Source organism: Sceloporus undulatus, chromosome 1 (assembly GCF_019175285.1).
Source record: "Sceloporus undulatus isolate JIND9_A2432 ecotype Alabama chromosome 1, SceUnd_v1.1, whole genome shotgun sequence".
In the NCBI taxonomy this organism is placed as follows: Eukaryota; Metazoa; Chordata; class Lepidosauria; order Squamata; family Phrynosomatidae; genus Sceloporus; species Sceloporus undulatus.
The window spans coordinates 318,077,722-318,098,118 of record NC_056522.1 but is presented as its reverse complement, the minus strand read 5'-3'; the positions used below and the strand labels follow the sequence as shown (position 1 = coordinate 318,098,118).

General features: G+C 40.1%; 1 protein-coding gene across 3 annotated transcripts in view; it reads right to left on the bottom strand.

The window, feature by feature from the left end:
• The window catches only part of ZNF106 (zinc finger protein 106), a 73,714-nt gene that overhangs the window by 12,068 nt on the left and 41,249 nt on the right, over positions 1 to 20,397 (bottom strand). For 2 of the 3 annotated variants that reach the window (XM_042452446.1, XM_042452454.1), the window contains exons 7-19: positions 19,839 to 20,397; positions 18,675 to 18,744; positions 17,877 to 18,031; positions 17,693 to 17,753; positions 15,599 to 15,958; positions 13,077 to 13,851; positions 12,638 to 12,693; positions 10,582 to 10,727; positions 9,061 to 9,195; positions 7,520 to 7,636; positions 6,804 to 6,995; positions 2,889 to 2,951; positions 567 to 686 (exon numbers count right to left, since the gene is read on the bottom strand). In XM_042452446.1, the coding sequence (XP_042308380.1) occupies positions 567 to 686; positions 2,889 to 2,951; positions 6,804 to 6,995; positions 7,520 to 7,636; positions 9,061 to 9,195; positions 10,582 to 10,727; positions 12,638 to 12,693; positions 13,077 to 13,851; positions 15,599 to 15,958; positions 17,693 to 17,753; positions 17,877 to 18,031; positions 18,675 to 18,744; positions 19,839 to 20,397 (2,809 nt within the window). Of the gene's footprint in view, positions 1 to 566; positions 687 to 2,888; positions 2,952 to 6,803; positions 6,996 to 7,519; positions 7,637 to 9,060; positions 9,196 to 10,581; positions 10,728 to 12,637; positions 12,694 to 13,076; positions 13,852 to 15,598; positions 15,959 to 17,692; positions 17,754 to 17,876; positions 18,032 to 18,674; positions 18,745 to 19,838 lie in introns of those variants that run through there. The other variant, XR_006102217.1, reaches the window with a different exon arrangement.

Below are 20,397 nucleotides of genomic sequence, written 5' to 3'. Positions count from 1 at the left end.
AAACACATCAGTCATTATAAAGAATAAAATGCAGTTAAAAAAGATAAAAGTGCTTAAAAACAGTTAAATTAACAACCATCATATGAACATCTTGAGACATGTCTCCCGTTTCCTCCGCAAATTTTACTGACCGCACCCGTTTCTGCTTTTTTAAAAAATTAATATATAACACAATCCTAAGAGTAAACATGCATCTACCAAACCCTGATGCTGTAATCTCTTTGCATGATTCATCTAGCTGAAAGAAATGGCATAGTTTTGGATCACATATCAATCTTGGCTGTGGGATTCTGAAACTTCCAGTTACAGAATAACAACAACTGAAGTCTACAGTTCTCCTTCAGAGCTTCTTAACATCAAAAAACTGATTTTGGAACAAGATGCATTGCTCCAAATTGCATCTCACTGAATATTTGAAACCCAAACATTCTCATGTGATCAAATAGAAAAAGCACAACATTCAACCTAAGTTATATAAATGACAGCATACACCACTTTTTAATTGGAGTTATGTTGCATGGCATTAATAACAACACACAGAGTAAGTTTTGCCTTTTTTTTTTTACCTGCAGTTCATAAACACGAACACATTTGTCCAAGCAAGCTGTTACCATCACCTTTCCCAGGATGTTCACAACTGTTACTGCATGGTTGTGCCCTTTGTAGATCCGCACCAACTCCCCTGTCTGAAGCAAGGTTATCAGTAAAACATACATTAGGGATGGGAACCACAATCATAGGCCACATGTGGCCCCAGGTTACTTTTACAGCTCCATCCCCCACAAAATCATGACACCAAAATTCTGTGGTAAACCAGGAATTTCTTCTAAAAAGAAGGAAAAGTTGGATGTTCAGGATTTGTCACCAAAATTCAGTAGCAAACTGAGAAAATCCTTCTAAACTAAACTTCTCTGCTTGTTTGAAAGCAGTATTTCCACTTTAACAAAAAACTTCAGTGATACAATATCAGTGTGGCCCATGCCGTATTCTGGGGGCAGCAGTGAGATGAACTTGCCTAGTGAGATGAACTGGCCTATTGTTGTTCACCATGTCATTCATGGGTAGGTGACTAAAAAGTACATTGGTACTGTATTAAAAGACACTGCTGCATTAAGTCTGTATCAGCATAAAAAGATAAAAGGAATCCTGTAGCACCTTTAAACTAACTGAGAGAAAGAGGTTTGTAGCATAAGCTTTTTTAAAAAAAGTTTATTCAATTAAAAACATACACATTAAAATTATGAAAACATTCATACAACTACAAACAAGTTATACATATAATAATCAGGAATACCTCAAGACATTTCAGAGAGCAATTTCTTACCAATACCACTCTTAATTAAATTTCTAATTACATTTCTTTTTATCTCTTCTTCTGTTCTCCGAACAAACAAGTCTTCCCCTCTTATTTGTCTCATTCATTCATCCTTTCATTTATCCTTCTTACCTCCTTTATCCTTCTTCCCTCCCTATATCCATCTTCCTATCCTACATATCCTAATTCCTCCCGTCCTTTCACCTCCATTTATTTCCATCTCTTCTTCACTCCTCTCAAGACCTTCTAAGTTCTCTCCATCTACCATCCTTCATCTTAAGTCCCTTCCTTCAATCTCTCAGTTATCCCCCTCATACCCTCATTCATCTACTCTAACCATTTTCCAACTTTCTTCAACCTTCTGTCAATCATTCTTACTGACTTCCTCTTCCTTTGACCACTGTTTGTTCTGTTTCATCCTTGACTGACTTTCTTTCACTAGATTACTGTAACTTCATCCACATTTTCTCATACTTTAACTTTTTCTAGCTATCTTGTAAGCATGTCTTATCCTAATCTCTTAATAGTGAGACTTCGTTAATTCAAACTTTCTCTTAGCAAATCCCCAAATAAAGATTAAGGCATTAATACATAGACAAACTTGAAATTGTACCCTCATCAGGTGCAAGTGCATAGGTTACTTATACTAAATATTATTTACAGGTTCATGAAATTTAAGTAGAGTTTATACTTCTATTTGTCCTGCTTAGTAGAGGTTGGACTGAATGGCCCTTGTAGTCTCTTCCAACTCTATAATTCTGTGTCACCCTATATATGCTGTTAACTTAGTGTAAAGTGAAACCAAATGCACAAGTTTAACAGTCTGGGAGATAATGGACCAGAAGAGGTTCTCCAATACCCATTACAGTATCAACCTAGCAGAAGACAAAGTACGTTTCTGGGAAATTCAACAACTGCAAATATTATAACTTCTATATTTTAATGAACTAGTGTGCTTTGGCTGTTCAAGTGCTCAACTAAGAGTCTAGGAGACCATAATTTGTATCGCCACTCAGGCATGAAAACTTGTTGAATAAACTTGGTCAAGTCAGTATCTTTTAGTCTAACAGGAAGGCAATGGCAAACCTTCTCTGGATAAATCCTGCCAATAAAACCCTATGATAAGTTAGAGTCAACATGAAGGCACACATTTTAATATCTTACTAAGCTAACTTCTCATGTAAAATCATACAAACACAGACACAATGTGACAGTTGTGAACTTTCCAAATTCTACATCAAGCTTTGTTTCTATGTACGTTAGACTAATATGGCAGTTTGTACATCATTTTCAACCATGACACTTCGTGTGTGTTTAGTGTTCAGGTGTCTAAAGTGGAACACAAGTTACAGTATAATATATTGCCCTAACTGCTCAACTTAATACCAGCTTAGAAAATCTGCAGAAATGGGTTAAGATTCTGGTTTGAGTAATGAATCTAGGAAAATGTAACAGTGCTGTATACAAAATTATTTCATTAGAACTAAGAAATGTGAAATAATTTCTGTTTCACAGGAATTATTTAACCATATGAGCAACTTACATGAATATTTTAACTATATGAGCAACTTACATGAATGTTGTGGGCATGGACAGACTGGTCACTGGAACCACTGAACACCAGATCATTCACAACCTTGGAAGAGATAACCAGACAGCAAGATTATCCATAAGAGATGTTATCTTCCTTCCACCCACACTCATTCATGCTTGTAGAATGCCTTTGAAAGGCAGACTGACCTTTCAGGGAGAATGAACTTAACTGGATTCAAGTCCCAATTCAGCCATATACTCAGCAGGGGAACTTAAGACAAATATGTGCTAGTTTAGTGCCAGTTCTGCATTAAGAATGTCATTATTTATAACATGAAAACAACAACCAACTACGTTTGGCTGTCAATGAAAAGGAGAGTACAAGCAAGTCATTATAATCTTCATTATTATTTATATGGTGCTATCAATCTGTGTCACAGTTTAAAACAATGCACAATGGAAGAAGAGCAAAAAGAAAGTCACAATAGTCAAGGCTGGAGATAACCAGAGTTTCCAAACAGAAGATAGACAGGAAAGACTGTATGTTTTGCAATGTTGTACTGGAGAGTTATGTAACATGGTAAGAGTGAGTATGAGCAACAGCCAAAGAAAGGTAAGGTCAAGGCTATATACCTAATTTAGAGTGTGCATGGTAAATACTATCAATGCACATGGGATGCTAAAGAAGGCTTGAAAGAAAATTGGATATAATCCATATTCAAGCCAAGAACAGACCTTTGAAAAAAGTTATTTTTGAGCCCATGTTGGCTATGGGATTTTGGGAGTTGTAGTCCAGAAAAGTAACTTTTCCCAAGCTTCAGAACTGAGATCTACCAGAAACAATTCATGGTGATAGACAGTGAGAAAAAGAAGCCAAAGAACAGATACATGTCACCTACCAAAAAGAGGGAAAGCATAGTGAGAATGTCTCACTCTAGCAGTACAAAATGAGTTACTCTACAGGAGAGTTCCATGGCAGAACACACACATTTTGCATGCAAAGAGCCCTGGTTAAAATTCTGGCATTTCATGTAGGGTTGGGCAAGACCCATCTGAAATTCCAAAGAGCTGCTGTTAATTAAGATAGATGGTAAACAAAGCAAAGCCCATGGACTCTACATGTACCCCAGGGATTTTTGTGCCACCCAGCTTGCTCTGCCCACCACCAAGTCTACAAATCTGGCAGTGGGGTTGTGGTGTTTTAAAGCAAATAAAATGTCCTTAAATGGCAAATTACTGCTCCCACAGACATCCAGAAGAAGGGTTTACACTCAAACAGCCTCCCAGCCACTACAAAAGGCCCCTAAAAGAAAATTCAATCTGGAAATAAAGACCAGAAGTCATTTATGATCTCATTTTTGGCCTCAAATAGGGTGGCACAGCCCACTGCTGGGGTAAAAACTGGTCTCCACACCGACTGCAGTTGTCCACCCTTGGTGGAGACCAGTGCTACTCAAAGTGAGTGTCTGGACTGGTGCCACTCCCTGAATAACTGGCTGCCAGTCCCTGGCAGATTTCCAGGAATGAAAGAAATAATTCTACCCAATGGGCACAAATCTAGTGCACAGTGCATCACAGGCACACTGGAAAAAAATAATTTCTAATTAATAGAGGAGACATCTAATTGTGAAATAGTAATAGTAAATTGTAAAACAGTAAAAGTGAAAATAGTTTTCCCTACTAAAATCCCAATAATATCAGTGACAGTTTATAATAAAGCTAGGGGCTTGACAGATGGGTGCTTTGTGTTGGCACGGGCCCAAACCAGGGGTGCACGAGGGCTGAGCATTTACACACTCAGCAACCCTGCACACACGCTGGCTGCCATCATTGCATGCGCCCTGCCATACGGGACTCTCGATGTTGACATCTGCGCAGTGCAGTGCCCAAACAGCACTGCGTGGACGTCATCATGGCACGCGAGTACGCCAATGGCATCCTGTGCATGGTCTAAAAAGAACCTACCAGGAGTGGGTTCTTTTTAGACCTCCCAGAGGCTGTGGCATTTGGTTGTTGCGGTCTCTATCCGGGGCAGAAAGGGGCGGCGTCTCGCCGCCCCTTTCTCCCAATCTGTATAGCCCCTTAGTTCACACAAATAATTTCATTTAAAAATAATTCACTCCAGATCAGTCATTAAAGTTGATTCTTCTTAATGTATATATTTCTTCTAATATATATTTTATACTATTTCTGTATTCAATAAATTATTATTATTATTATTATTATTATTATTATTATTATTATTATTATTATTATTTACGGTATTTATACCCCGCCCTTATCCCTAAAGGCTCTCAGAGCAGCTTACAATTATTATTATTTTTAATTGGATGGTCCCCTGCCCTCAAGCTTACAATCTAAAAAGACATGACACAAAAGGAGAAGGGAATGGTAGTGGGTAAAGGGATCAAACGTTAATTTGTTTAATTCGTATTTGATTCATATGAACTGTTAAAGGAATGACCATATAACACCGATCTTGAAGTCCCTTCAGTGGCTGCCTATTAGTTTCCGGGCAAAGTACAAGGTGTTGGTGACTACCTTTAAAGCCCTACATGGCTTGGGCCCAGAGTACTTGAGGGAACACCTTTTTCCCTATTGTCCATCCTGCACACTAAGGCCTGTTACAGACTGCCAAAATAAAGCTGCTTCGGGTCTCTTTGGAGGTATGCTGTTTAAATGATGCATGCACCCTAAGAATCCGGAAGCTGCACCAAAGCTGCCCTCCAGTGATTAGGAATGGAGTGTGGCTTTGGCACGACCTCCGGACTCTAAATAGCATACCTCCAAAGAGACCCGAAGCAGCTTTATTCTGGCAGTCTGTAACAGGCCTAAGGTCCTCTGGAAGAAATCTACTACAGCCAAAAAAAATTTAGGCTAACATCAGTTTCTCAGGGGGCCTTTTCTATTACTGCTCCAAAACTATGGAACGACCTGCCAGAGGAGATCCGTCATGTTTCCACTATGACAGCTTTTAAGAAAGCACTCAAGATGGATCTCTTCCGGCAGGCCTTTCCAACTTAGTTACCCTCCCCAGATATAGAGATATTTGTCCCCTCATCTGTCTATTCTTCCCTGCCTATCTTTCTGCCTATTTTTTGTTTAATGTTTTTAATGTTTTTACACTATTACTGTTTAATATTCTGTTTTAGTACTGGGAAGGGGGGGGTAGGTCTAGGGTTTGATTTTTTTATTAACTCTATTGTAATTTGATGTATTTTACTGTTGTAACCTGCCCGGATTCTTCGTGATTGGGTGGGCTAGAAATAAATCTTTATTATTATTATATAATTAAAAATCTGTAGTATATCCTTTTCAATGTCTTTGGATAGAATGCTTTATATGTTAGCCCACTTTAAATCACTCTTAATTATAAAACATAGGCCCGTTACAGACCGCCCAAAAGGGGTGGTCTTGGGCCACTGCCGGTTGCAGCGCGGGGAAGCCGCTGCAGCCAAACCACGCGACTCCCCCGCGCTGTAAAAAAGGAGCGCAAAAATCGCGCTCCTTCTGGGAACCTGGAAGAGACGTCGCAAGTGCCAAAGTGCGCACTCGCGACGTCTCTTCTGGGTTTGGACGTCCGGACGCACAGCGTCCGTTACGTCAAGATGGCCACGCTCATCTGTATAGGGCACCGCCATCTTGACGTACGGAATACGCGCGAGGGGCAAGGCGCATCCGGAAGCGCCGCCCCTCGCGCATATTCACGGCATGACGACGGCGCTGCTTAGGCCCGTTTATAACGCGCCTTAGTAACTTCTCTGTTGCTTCCTCCCTTGTCATCTCCTCCCCTGTCCTCGTTCCGTTGTCTTTCTTCCTTTATTTTTTTTCCTCTAGCTCAATCAACAAGTTCAAGTTAACAATATAGAGTTCATTTACAAACTTTGAGCTTCAACAGGCAGAAATACCAAATACTAATTATGCCCATTTAAAGCATTCACTTGAAGCTACTTGCCTTCATACAGAGTACAGTCTTGCTGTGACCTTCAAGGGTCCGAAGCAGGAGTCCATTCCGGGCATCTCGTACACTGATTGTAGAATCATAGGATCCTACTATCAGCAACCTTCGTGCCCCTTCTTGGGCTGTGGCAAGACAGCTGATTGCACGAGGACCATGGCATTCAAAGACATCAAGTTGCTTGTTGTTCTTAAAAAATCACATTTTAAAACATCATCAGTAGACCCTCACAAATCCAACCTTATGTCAAGAAAGCATTTTTCAGAAAGTTTCTGGACATTCAAGTAAAAACCAGCATGCCTTCTGGTTACCTGAATGCTCCTTCAATTCCCAAAAGGTCTAAATGTCTATTTACAGTCGACCCTCTGTATCCACAGATTTAAACATCCACAGCTTGAAAATATTTTAAAATTATATATATATCCAAAAAGCAATCTTTGATTTTGCCATTTTATATAAGGGAGTCCATTTTACTACACCACTGTATATAATGGGACCTAAGCATCCATGGTTTTTGGTATCCATAGGGAGTCCTGGAACCAAATCCCTGCAGACACCAAGGCCCACTTTTTTTTAGATTATAAAGTAAGTTCTTAGTTCAAGATATGTAAATAGTCTCCCCCCCCCCCCCCCCCCCCCCCAAGTATTAGCCAGCTACAGCTGCCACGACATTTACAATGGCTCTAATGGAACACACATCTTTTAATACTGACCTTTATATTGAAAGTAACCACATTGCCATTTGCAAGCCCGACATAAAGGATTCTCCATCTAGTATGCAGACAGAGCACACGGTCATCCAATTTAAACTGATCCACACATTCTCTAGTCTGTTAAAGGGAAACAACAGTGATAAACTTACTGATTGAGAGATTCAGCCATCCTCTTTAGGAAAGTGGGCCTAAAGAAGAAATCTGAAAGCTAGCTTTGTTAATTAATTGTTAATTAATCAACAACTGCAGAAGCAGACCATTATTATATAGGCCTTCATTCCAAATAGTAGATATGTCCATTGATGTACACTTGATGAATCAACAACTTAATTATAAAAGTGAATTTAACTGTGTATATATTTGGGGTTCACTTTTCCAAACTGTCACATGCAGAGCCAGCATAGTGTAATGGTTTTAGCACTGGACTATGAGACTGGAGACCATGGTTCAAATCCCCAATCAGCCATGGAGACCCACTGGGTAACCTCGGTCAAGTGACTCTCTCAGCCTTTATTTGTTTGCATGTACTACAGAATGGATGAGAGCCAGCATAGTGTAGTAGTTTAAATGTTGGGTTCTGACCAGGATTTGAATCCTTGCTCAGCCATGGATGACCTTGGGCAAATCTCAGCCTCAGAGAAAGGCAAAGGCCCTACTGAACAAATCTTGCCAAAACCCCTTATGACAGGTTCACTTTTGGGTCGTCATAAGTCTTTGAAGGCATACAACAACAACATGGCATGCTCTAGCTCACTAAAGAATACACACTACAAATTCATGATGCTTTCTTGACTTCAGTAAAGAATCAGGTCCTAAAACTTGTATTAACTTCTAGCTCAGGAATATATGCAAATTGCTTAACTGTGAAAATGAAAATATCTTAAGTAATCAGTTGTGTACCTCTCCCAGCATTTTCACATTAAATAAAATATACTATATTCAAATAAAACCATTTTTAAAAACTGTATCGTCTGACTTAAGTTTTTGGAAATCCACATGAGATTTTTAGATAACAGAGCTGTAAACCGACCTAAATGCACCTTTTAGCAACACTGAGATCCTCGACAGCTGGAATTTTTTTTAGATGTACTAAGTCATATTGACACTATAGCTTCTGGCTCCACTGTCACAATTTATTTTGCAACTTTATTTATGCAATTTATTTATTTTTATAAACTTGATAAAAGATACAGAAATTGCACCTTAATCACAAAGGGATTTCAGGGAAATAAACATAAAAATCAAATATTCACTGCAAAAAAAATGACCTGTGATCTGGTCAGCACAGCAAAGAAACTTCAACCTGCTCTCCAAAAATGTGAAAATACTGGGGCAAATAAAAAGGATTTAATGTGATGCTAAGAAGAGAACAATTTGAACACAAGACTTAGATTTAACCTGGTGTCAGCTTATACTGCAGTCCTCCCGAAGTTCAGCTTCATTAAGAGGAAAAGAGAAGCAACAGTAATACTGGGAAAAGGAAATGTGTTTTATGGAAGTATGTATCTTCAAAAACATGTAAACACTATATTTACAATTACCTTAATGTTGTAACAATGTATACTCTGGTCACTGGAGCCTGAATAGAGTGCTGCATTCTTCCCTGTTGTCTGAGTCACCAGAAGACAGTTCACCTTTGAGGTATGCCCTTCAAAGACACCAACACACTTCCTGTTCTGTGAAAGGAAAAGCATTACAACATTCATTTACTCAGAATCTGGAACCAGATCAAATTGAGGTACAACCAAAAACTTTGCTTTCAAAACCAGTAACTTGTTTTCCTGCTCATGTGCATTTAAAAAAATATGTGGTCAAGGTACCCAATGGCCATGCACACAAACATTTTCCAAATTACTTTCCCACATACTTCAAAATGCAAGTCTTTCTTCTTTGTGCCTGTTCAAACACAAATATTATATAGGTATATCCAGCAGCTGTGAAGCTGTATTCAAAGTCATTGCTACAGCTACCTTATTACATATGGAACTTTCTTAATAGTGAAAATAAAATTCAAATCTAAACTGGGCTGGTGAAACTGCAGTCCTCCAAATATGACTTCCTATCTAGTACAGTGGTACCCCGGGATACGAAATACCCACGTTACGAAATTTCCGGGATACGAAAAAATCCCATAGGAAATAACTGTTCCGGGTTACGAAGGTTATTTCGGGTTACGAAGAAAATTTTGGTGCTTTTCGGCGCTATTTCACACGAAATCGCGGCTTTTCCCCATTAGCGCCTATGGGTTTTCGGCTTGCGAAGGCTTTTCGGGTTACGAAAGCGGCGGCGGAACGAATTAATTTCGTAACCCGAGGTACCCCTGTACTAGTACTATACAGCCAACAATAAGGAAGGATAGGAACTGAAGTCTAACAACTTCTGGAGGGTCACCATCTCCAGTCTAAATTTATGCGGCTAGTGGACAGCACCATGCATGTTCTTTTACAAAATATGTTTTATAGTAAAAGACATTCTCCCCATATCAGCATTTTAAATACACTACATAACCTCAAGGCCTACTATAGAAATGAGCTGGAACGTGATGCATTAGCTAGTAGGGGTAATGCATGTAAAGAAAATCCATACATATGAAACAAGTTCTGGAGCTCCAGTTTACCTTTACAAGGTTCTTCTCTTAGGGAGAAAACATATGTTGGGTTAAGAATAAAGACCCAATTCTTTACAAAACAGATCTGACAATTTCTGCATACTCTTAGGAATAAATGTTAGTCTCTTCCATTGCATTACACTGGAACTTTTGTTTCCCAATTATCCAGTGGCTACTAAGCTTGATGAAAAGCCACCAGCTACTCACTGGTTAAACACAGCTCTAATAAGGAAAAGGCACCGGATTTGGACCAAGCTAGAATCCTGAGTCACATCCCACTGCTTCAACGTCCTAACTGAGGGATAGGGTTATACTTCATACTGATTTAATTGTATTTATCTGCTCAAAGCCATGATCAGTCCTCACTGGTTTTACTAACCGTCTAGTGTTTTGTGGGACTTTATGTAGGAATATAAGCTCCAAGAGGTAGAACATCTTCAGCAAGTCTGCTTACCACTAAATTAAATGCACGGATGGTTTTGTCTGCTGAGCAGGTGTACAGCAAATTCCCAAAGATTTGCATAGCATTTACTGAAGCCGAATGGCCCTCAAAAACCCCTTCAGTAGGTTCTTCATCGTCCCCCGGCTCTGAAGAGACTTCTGTCAAATACAATTATTAAAGTTGGCAATTAACTACACATCTTGCTAATAATATCACAGTAAAAGAAAACTAAGGAAGGAAATCTTCATGTTAAAAGTGCCAGATGTTTGGCTAAAGGCAGATCATATACCTCCACGAATGGGCACAGCTAACAGATTAGCAAATCTGCTAGCAAAGACTGTGCAAATTCACTTCTGGCCACTGCAGAAACATAAGCATCCAGGCTGAGGGCTGTATCTAGAAACTGACTGAAGCTGTAACCTTGCATCTTCAAGAGGACTATTAGCCCTTTTAACAGATGTTCAACTCTTATATCCAGATCTGCCTTTTGACACACACCATCTAGTCTCAATTAATATTCAGTTGTTTGCCCTAATCCAGTCTATTACTGACATCAGACACTGGTTTAGAATGGGGAAAAGGTTCCCTAGATTTAAGTGAAAAGGACAAATAAGAGTTGGGCATCATCACCATACTGGTGACGTTGGACTTTAAAACTCCAGACAACCTGTCCAAACAGTCTCATGTTTAAAAGGGGAACAAAACTGAAAATGGAGGGACTCCACAGGTTACAGGACAAGATGCTGAGCAAAAATCCTACAACACTTCCTTCTGAACTCATCTCTACTCTAACAGGATGGAACCACTGGAAAAAAGTGCATTCAAATTATAATCCCAGCAAGTTAATCCAAAAGGATGCAATGCTTGATGGAACTGAAAACCACCAAGCCATAAAGCAATACCAACAGGGACACATTCCCAACAAAGATCATCCATCAAGGTGAACAAACCATCCTTGTCCTATAACCAAACCTGCAAACAAACTGAAATGGATAATACCATAGGCATGAAATAAATGATCCACCTCATCCAGTACTCTTAAAACTAGGGCACAAGTATCTTGTCCACACCTGGAAAACTGGAAATTGGCTAATGTTTACCTAGTAGTGCATCAGGGAGGGGCACCTTTGACTCGTGGATGGCCCCAATGCCTCTTACCACAAAGTCTCCTTAGCTTCCCCCATATTGTTAGCATTTGCAATTGGGAAGACAAACAAAGCATGGAAGGATCCCACTGCTATCTCCAGTCAGAGATCAACAATGACATTCCATAATTCTGAACTATATGGTTTTTACCTTTGAGCCAAAGAGGAAGACACTGAATTTGATCTCTGAGAGTCATGGAACTGGAAGATACCTTGAGCATCACATATTCCTAAACTCTGCTATGCAAGAATCTGCAGCTAAAGAATACCTGAGAGGTAGCAACCCAACCTCGTTTTAATTTGCCCATTACTTTCTGAGATATTCCATCCCACTGTCTAACTGATCCTACCATCAGGTTGGGCATTTCAATGTTTAGTCGGAATATTCTTTCTTGGAATTTAAATCACCTGGTTTGGGTCCTCATCCTCTGGAGCAGCAAAAAACAAGCTTGTTCAAATTAGCAACTGGTTTTAAATTGCCAAAGTTACTTAGTTTAGAAGAACGTGCTGTATGTGTTCAAATAAACCATCTCACAGTAGCCTCTGAGTCCATATTTAGAATATGGTAGATGGCACAAATATTTAGTAAATATGATAGTCTCTTAAAAACCAAGACTGCTTGGTTATAGAGTAAGGTGAGGTGACTCACATCAGACAGATTAAAAAGGCAGCAAAGAGGTTAAACGCTTCTTCTCTATAGGGGAGCAACCTATAATACCCAGCAAGGAAATTCAGGTATCTGCATTTTATTGTTGTGACATTTCAGCACCATCTTCTGAGACTCTGTGCCTTTATACAGGCTACAGAGGATATACGACAAAACCCATATTTCCAAAGAACTCTTTTGCTGCTCTCTAAATAATTTTACCATCCCAAAAGAACTTATGTTTCTTTCTGCACTAAAAAAAATATGGATGGATTACCTGATGAGTTTTTTGATCCTCTTATTGATGATACAGAAGTTTGAGTCTCAGCTACACTGTAGAACAAAGAGAATGTAACAACAAGAATGTTTAAGCACTCCACACATACAAAAATATAACAGTGCAGCATATTTTAATGCAAGATCCTCTAGGGAAATATTTCTAAAGAAAAGGGACAGAACTGACTACTGGGACCACATAAAAGTGCTTCATCATTAGTAACTGCAAAACAATGTTTCCGTTCTACAGAACTTGCTTTTGCTGTTTCTATTTCAGCAAGGACAACACTGACATTAGTATTTTAAAAACAACGAAGACAAAAAAACCCGAGAAAGCCAAAGTACAACATCATGGAATTCATAATTTCTATTAGCTTTAAAAGCCAACAACATTAATACAGATACAGAACTGAGGAACAAATGCAGCCTTTCCAACTCACCTTCTAGCTATACAATCCCTATAGTCTGTTCCAATTTCACTAGTAGAGCTCACTTCATCATAGCCTGATCGAGATGGTTCTTTCAAAAGTTGTTCTGAGGAACTCAAGGCATTCCTCTTGGAAGGGCTGTCTGGTTTCTCATCTCCTGATTCTGATGAGGCAATGGTTACCACTTCAAGGGGAGATTTGGGAACCTCTACAAATTCCAGAGATGTGTCACTCTCATTCTCATCTTTTTTCTTTCCTTCCTCAGCAGCATCCTCTTGTTTTGGAGGAGTGGATGTTGTCACCTTTTCACCTTTGGGCACCTTGATTGTCTTGACTTTCCTGAAAGGTTTTGAGTCACTTACATCTTGTTCCGTATCACTGTTCTCAGGTACACGGGTCGCTGCTCGCAGTGCCTTCTTCTTTTTCAGTCTTTTCTTCTTCTTACTTATTTTACTTTCGAAGGATACCAGAGTAGAAACAGCCATCTGTTCAGACTGTTCAATTTTGGGATCTTCTTTCACAGATGGATTGGTAGGAAAGGTTTGGCTTTGAAGGGAAGTGCTGCATTGCTCTGAAACAGCACTGTCCCCTGGGCCTCTCTCTTTTGTATGCACTGTTAATAGCAATGGTGAATAGCTAAGGGAAGAGGGATCAGATAATCTGGTCCTCCCCTTATCTGAAGCAGGTTTCTGCATATCTTGATTAGGTTCTTGGAAATCAAAGAGTCCTGACAAGGACATGGCAGCAGTGATAACTGGGTACAGTGAAGACTGTTGACTTGTATTCCCTGAAGAACGAAAATATTATTTCACCAAACAGAACAAATAACATTTGTGCATCCTAGCTTTAGCTATATGTTGCATTCAGTGGTAACTTACTGACCTTCCCTGACTAAATTCAGCCCATTCATTGAGATGGTGGTCTCTATTTCTATGATAAACACTTTGAGACATTATGTAGTTTAGTAGCTACTGTTGGACTAGTATCAGAGAATACTTTGGTTCTAGCTCCAATTCCAGTTTCCAGGAATTGCTAAGTCATTTTCAAACTCATTTCTGTATCTATGCAATAGAAATTTGAACTATGCACTCAGCTGAGTTCTTCTGAACATGTGATAATCAGATATTTGTTATGCTGGAAGTGCTATAGAAACTGTGCTAGAAAGGCTATAGAAAATTAGATGACATTTGGTAAGCCACAGGCTGAGAATTCTGTGCATCCAAATTGGTCTAGGATGATTCTGAGGTTGTTGGAAATAACACATCTATTTAAAGACAATTAGGAGTGTAATGGACTATGTCTCACGTCAATGCAGTATTCACGTACAATTGTTAAAAAATTAGTTTTCTTAGGTCCAAAACACACTACAGAAATAATTCAGTTTGAGACTGCTTTAATTGCCCTGGCTCAGTGCTGGGGAATCCTAGGAACTGTAGTTTATTGTGGCACCAGAGCTCTCTGACAGAGAAGGATAAATGTCTCTCAAAACTAGTTCCCAGAATTCCCTAGCACTGAGCCAGGGCAGTTAAAGTGGTCTCAAACTGGATTATTTCTGCAGTGTGTTTTTGACCTTGGTTACAAGATTAGGGATTTACTGCACACTGAAATCAACAAAAAGTAACACAGTACATATTTATCATTGTGGTGAGGGATGGAAGAATTACATACGGTAATCCCATGTAATGGGATTGCTTCTCCAACTAAGGTACAAAAGAGTAAAAAAAAATCAACAAAAACAATATGATTATTCTTATTAACTATAATGGTGATTGCTTTGTGTCCATTTCCTAAATGGAGAATATAGGCTGATATGAAGTCGAAGGCTTTCATGGCCGGCATCCATAGTTTTTGGTGGGTTTTTCGGGCTATGTGGCCATGTTAGTTTCCTCCTGACATTTCGCCAGCATCTGTGGCTGGCATCTTCAGAGAATGCTTGCCTGGAAAAAGTGTATATATATATATATATATATACTGTGTGAGTCTGGGAATGTAGGAGTGATTTGCATGTGTACTGGCTGATGGCAGGCCAGCCTGATGAAACGTCAGGAGAAAACTCTTCTAGAACATGGCCACATAGCCCAAAAAACCACAAAAAACAATATAGGCTCAGTTATGAAACTTGCTGTATGGATGTAGAGTGATCTGAACTCTAGATGCTTTTCTTGTCTGCTCATCAGAAGGCATACTTGGACAAAATGACAATCCTAGGCTGAACTATAAACACTTCCAAACTTCCTCCAACATCTGTTTGATGGCAATCTTGGTCGAAAGATCAGACATAATATTGACAGTTTTTGAACAGATAAATTGCATAGATAGGCTACTTACTTCCCCCTTTCATTTGCTATCCTACCCTTCCAGAGAAGGCACTATTTGGGGAAGACAGATAGTTATGCTGGGTTTTACTGAGGTTGAGCTCCTGCTCATGTACAGAACAGGGAAGGTGCTGCTGAAATTTTAGAAATCTGGACTCTGTACAGATCAACACACACACAGAGAACAACTGCCTTCTAATATGAAAAACTACATCATACCCTCCTGAAATTGAAGCGTTGCTTGTGAGGAACACAGAGAGCTTTGTTCAGGAACACTTATGTTCTCTTCCACAGTCTTTGGAGAGGCAGGTTCTTGCTTGATCTGAAGAGATGAATCAGGGACTGTGATGGCTCCAAGGCTGGTGGTGGTTTGGAATGTAGGTGAACCATTTATATGGATGGTGGCTGCCAAAGGAGCAGGGGGGATCTGGGCAGAGAGATGGGAAGCAGATTCCAAAAGAGGAATAACAAGACCTGAATTCACAGTAAGATCCTGTGTTGGCTGGAGCTTGCCTGCTCTTTTTTCAGTTGAGCCACTGGATTCAAACTGCTGCGAGTGCTCAGAAGGGTCAAAGCTTTCTGTGGAGAAAGCACAAATGCATTTCACATTAACATTATAAATTTTCTTAAATAAGCAAGGTGCAAACTCTGACTTTATCCAAACTAAAGATTACTTCTGTTGCCCTCTGCACCCATTTTCCCATGATCTGTTTTTATTGCCTTTTTAAAGGCCTCCAAAGATGTTATATGGCAGATCTCCTCCAGCAGGTCACTCCAGATTTTTGGAGCGGCAACAGAGAATGTCCTCTGAGAAGTTGTTACCAATCTGGTTTTTTTAGACTGCAAGAGATTCTTTCCAGAGGACCTGAGAGTGCGGGAAGGATTGCATGGGAGGAGGCATTCCCTCAGGTAAGCTGGACCCAAGTCATTATAGGTAATGACTAACACCTTATACTGTGCCCGGAAGCTAATAGGTAGCCAGTGTAGGGATTTTAAAATAGGTGTAATAGGATCAAATTTCAAACTCCCTGTAACCAATTTGGCTGCCATATTTTGGACTAGTTGCAGCTTCCGAACGTGACATGAGGGTTGCCCCATGTAGAGCACATTACAGAAACCGAGACGAGAGGTTGCCTATAGCGAGTACCTCTGTTTTATTTGGATTCAGTTTAAATCTATTTTCCCTCATCCAATCCATTACTGACCTCAGACAGTCATTCAGAGGGGAAATGCCATCCTTGGTAACCGAAGCAGACCGAGACACGGAGAAGCAAATTTGGGTGTCATCAGCGTACTGATAACACCCCGCCCCATGTCTCTGGATGGTTTCACCCAGCGGCTTCATGTAAATATTGAATAGCATTGGAGACAGTATCATGCCTTCAGGGACACTCGATTTGAGCTCCCTCTTGGCCGAACAACTGTCCCCAAGCGACATGGAACCTACCCATGAGATAGGACCGGAACCACTGCAAAGCAGTGCCCCCAATTCCTAACCCTCTCAAGCGTTCCAGAAGGATACCATGGTCTATGGTATCGAAGGCCGCTGAGAGGTCCAAGAGCACCAACAGGGCCACACTTCCCCTGTCAATGCACAGACGGAGGTCATCGACCAAGGCGACCATGGCAATCTCGACTCTGAAGCCAGTTTGAAATGGATCAGGATAATCGGTGTCATCCAAGACTGCTTGGAGTTGGTTGGCAACTGCCCTCTTGATCACCTTGCCCAAAAATGGAAGGAGAGATGCCGGCCGATAGTTAAGATTTCTCCAGGGGATCAAGGGAAGGCTTTTTAAAAACAGATTTAACTACAGCCAGTTTTAAACTGGCTGGAAAACTGCCTTCCCTGAGGGAGGCATTAATTATAGATCTTAACAGACTCATAGTTGCCTCCCCTCCCTGGATGGCCAGCCATGAAGGGCAGGAGTCAAGAGGGCATGTGGTCTTTTTGACCTTAGCAAGTAGCTTGTCTACGTCATCAGTACTCAGAGACTGAAACTGATCCAAATGAATCTCATTAACAAATGTGTTCCTGTGTTGACATTTTGATAGGTGACTGTAATTCACTATGTAAGAACATATACATTTTAAAGCCGCCCATAAATTTATTAAATGTATTGTTTTAATTGTTGTGGTGTTGTACTGCTCGTGATCTTACTACTGCATGCTACCATATTTTATTAATATTCTAATTGTGTGTGTTTTGCATAATCTGAACACCTCACAGGAACCACAATTAGTATGTGGCTTATAAACTAAATAAATAAAAAAGAATTCTAAGTGTCAACACACTAGCTGGACTGCTCCAAATACCTTGTAGCCCTTGCAGGATCTGAATTCTCTGGCTCCTCAAAGTTCCCATTTCCACTGATATCTGGAAGACAAGCAAGGGTCTATCAAAAAACTAAACCAAACTAAATACACACACACACACACACACAAATCTCTGACACCATCAGAGCCAGAGGTAACAGGCCTCAAAACAAAGTGAACATACCTGCTGTTTCAGTACAATCAGTCGCTGGACTTCAATATAAGCTGCTTGAAGAGCCGCTCGAGCCTGCAGGAGGCTTCCATCCACACACTGCAAGGATTTGTTCAGCTCTTCTTCCCTCAGGGAAATAGATAGTAAGTGATCCACTTGAGAACGCTCTGCCCACAAAAAAACAATTTAAAGGTTTAAAAAATTAAATATGATGAAATATGACATGTCGCCTGCCACCACTTTTAGAGTATTTATCACATTTATCTGAGTTCCACCTCAATTGTTTCCATTTCTACAAGGCTGCCTACTGAACACACAATAGTACAAATGAAGTATCAGACGCAATCACTTGTTTAATGAGCTTGGCATGTCCTGCAAGTAATGAGCAGCCACAGGTGGCTCAAGCTATTTTGCTACTTAAGATGACATCTCCTCCTGTCCCAATTATATATACAGAATACAAATGGATTTGCAGGTAACTTCATCACTGCTGATGGTGATGGAACAACTTTCTTGTATCCAAGGAAAGCAAATTAGTTTACGGTATTTCATCACTACTCACCACTTTTCAGAGCATCTTCTGCTTTCAGTAGCTGCCTCATGTTGCTTAATGGTACAACCAGACCTAAATTCAACCTTCCATTATCAGTTTCCTCATAACAAAGCTATAAATGCAAATTAGTATTCGATCTTCATTAACATTATCATGAAGTGCCACAAACACAAACAAATATGTGGAATAAGTAGAATTTCACCTAAATAATGTAAGTTGGAAAGACAGCACGGAGTTAAGTAATGTATCCCACCCACCTTTTTTGCCTTTAATCTTCCTTCGTTTATTCTTTCTTTCCAGACTAGGAATCTCAGGCGAGGATCCCTCCTGAAAAGTGAAATGCAAACATTGCTTGTTTGTTGAAATAACAGAACTGATGCTTTCTACACAACCTGCAGATCTAATGCCATTCCAAGGCATCCATTGTCTACCAAGCCTGTTTTAGGCATAAGTGTTTAGGACATACAGATTTTTCTGTATGGGCTCCATCTGTGCTGCTAGATGAACTCAAATCCCATTGAAATCAATGGGACAGGTTCATCATGAATTAAGCCACACTGATTTCAATGGGATAAACATTCAGCTTACTTGATCCATAACCCCATGCATGCTGAGTCAAAGGTAGGCCTAACATTTATACCAGCGTAAACATTTATGGACTCAGCCTACAGAAAATTAGATATAATTTTTTTATAAAAAGGTGTTTACAGTGATCCCACTTTGACCCATAGGTCACCTGGGATATTGCTGTCAGTTTTGTCTTTGAGATCTGATCAAGGAAGGATTGCAGTAAAACAAGCAATATAAAATGCAAGCTTATTATAAAATCTATTTCATGAATTTATGTCTTTTGATAATATAGAGAACTAAGGGCCCGTACAGACAAGCCAAAATAAAGCTGCTTCGGGTCACTTTGGAGGTATGCTGTTTAAATGATACATACATACTAAGAGGCCAAAAGCTGTGCCAAAGCTGTGGTCCAGTCCTTAGGACTGGAGTGTGGCTTGGGCGTGGCTTCTGGCCTCTTAGGACGCATGCATCATTTAAACAGCATACCTGTAAAATAACCAGAAGCAGCTTTATTTTAGCCTGTCTGTATGGGCCCTAAGTGAGCAGCAGTAGTTGTTTCTTGAAACTGGTAAATTAACACCACATGAAGAACCAACAGTACACTCATGCACCAAAGTAGCACAAAAATGAAACACATGTGAAGAAGCTAAATATCTTAGACCAAAATAGCTGCCATGAACAATTATAACCTCCACAAATGAAGATGACAACGTAAGTTATTCAATGAACCAGAATGATTATAGAGAAGGTGTTAAAGTATTGCTACACTTCTGGCCATTTTACAGATGTCGTCACAGTTTACATAGTTGCAAACAAAAATTAGTTTTGCTGGCAATAGTTGGACAACTTACTCCAGTTGCTCTTCTCTTTTTGCCAGTTCCCTGGCTATCATTCTGCTCATTGCCTGATGTATAGCTGCTGTCTGTAGCTGCATCTAGAGTATTGCAGGCAGTAAAGGCTGAACCCATGTAGTATCGCTCATCAGGATTCTCCAGCATATCTTGGCTTTCAAGTGATTGAGTACTGTAATCAGGGCCTCGCTGGGCTTCCCCTGCACTAAATACTGAGAGTCTGTTGACATCAGGAGGAGTCTGTAGGCTGAGCCTTCTTCCTAAATCAGTCCTATCAGACATGAATGGTGAGGAAGGAAGAGAAGTGGACTCCTGTTTCACACTGGTCACAGAGTCTTCAGGCATCTGGGATCTAGAACTTATGTTCTCAGTGTTGGCAACTGAACTGATTTCTTCATTTTCTTTGGTCATGCTTTGGTTGCTAAAGAAACTGTAAACAGAGGCTGTCTTATCTATAGCCACGCTGCTTTCAGAGAGGCTACGTTTCCTCACAGTCCCAGGGGAGCCTATGGATATCCCTTCCCAGTGGAATCCTTCCAGACTAGCCAGGTCAGCTTCC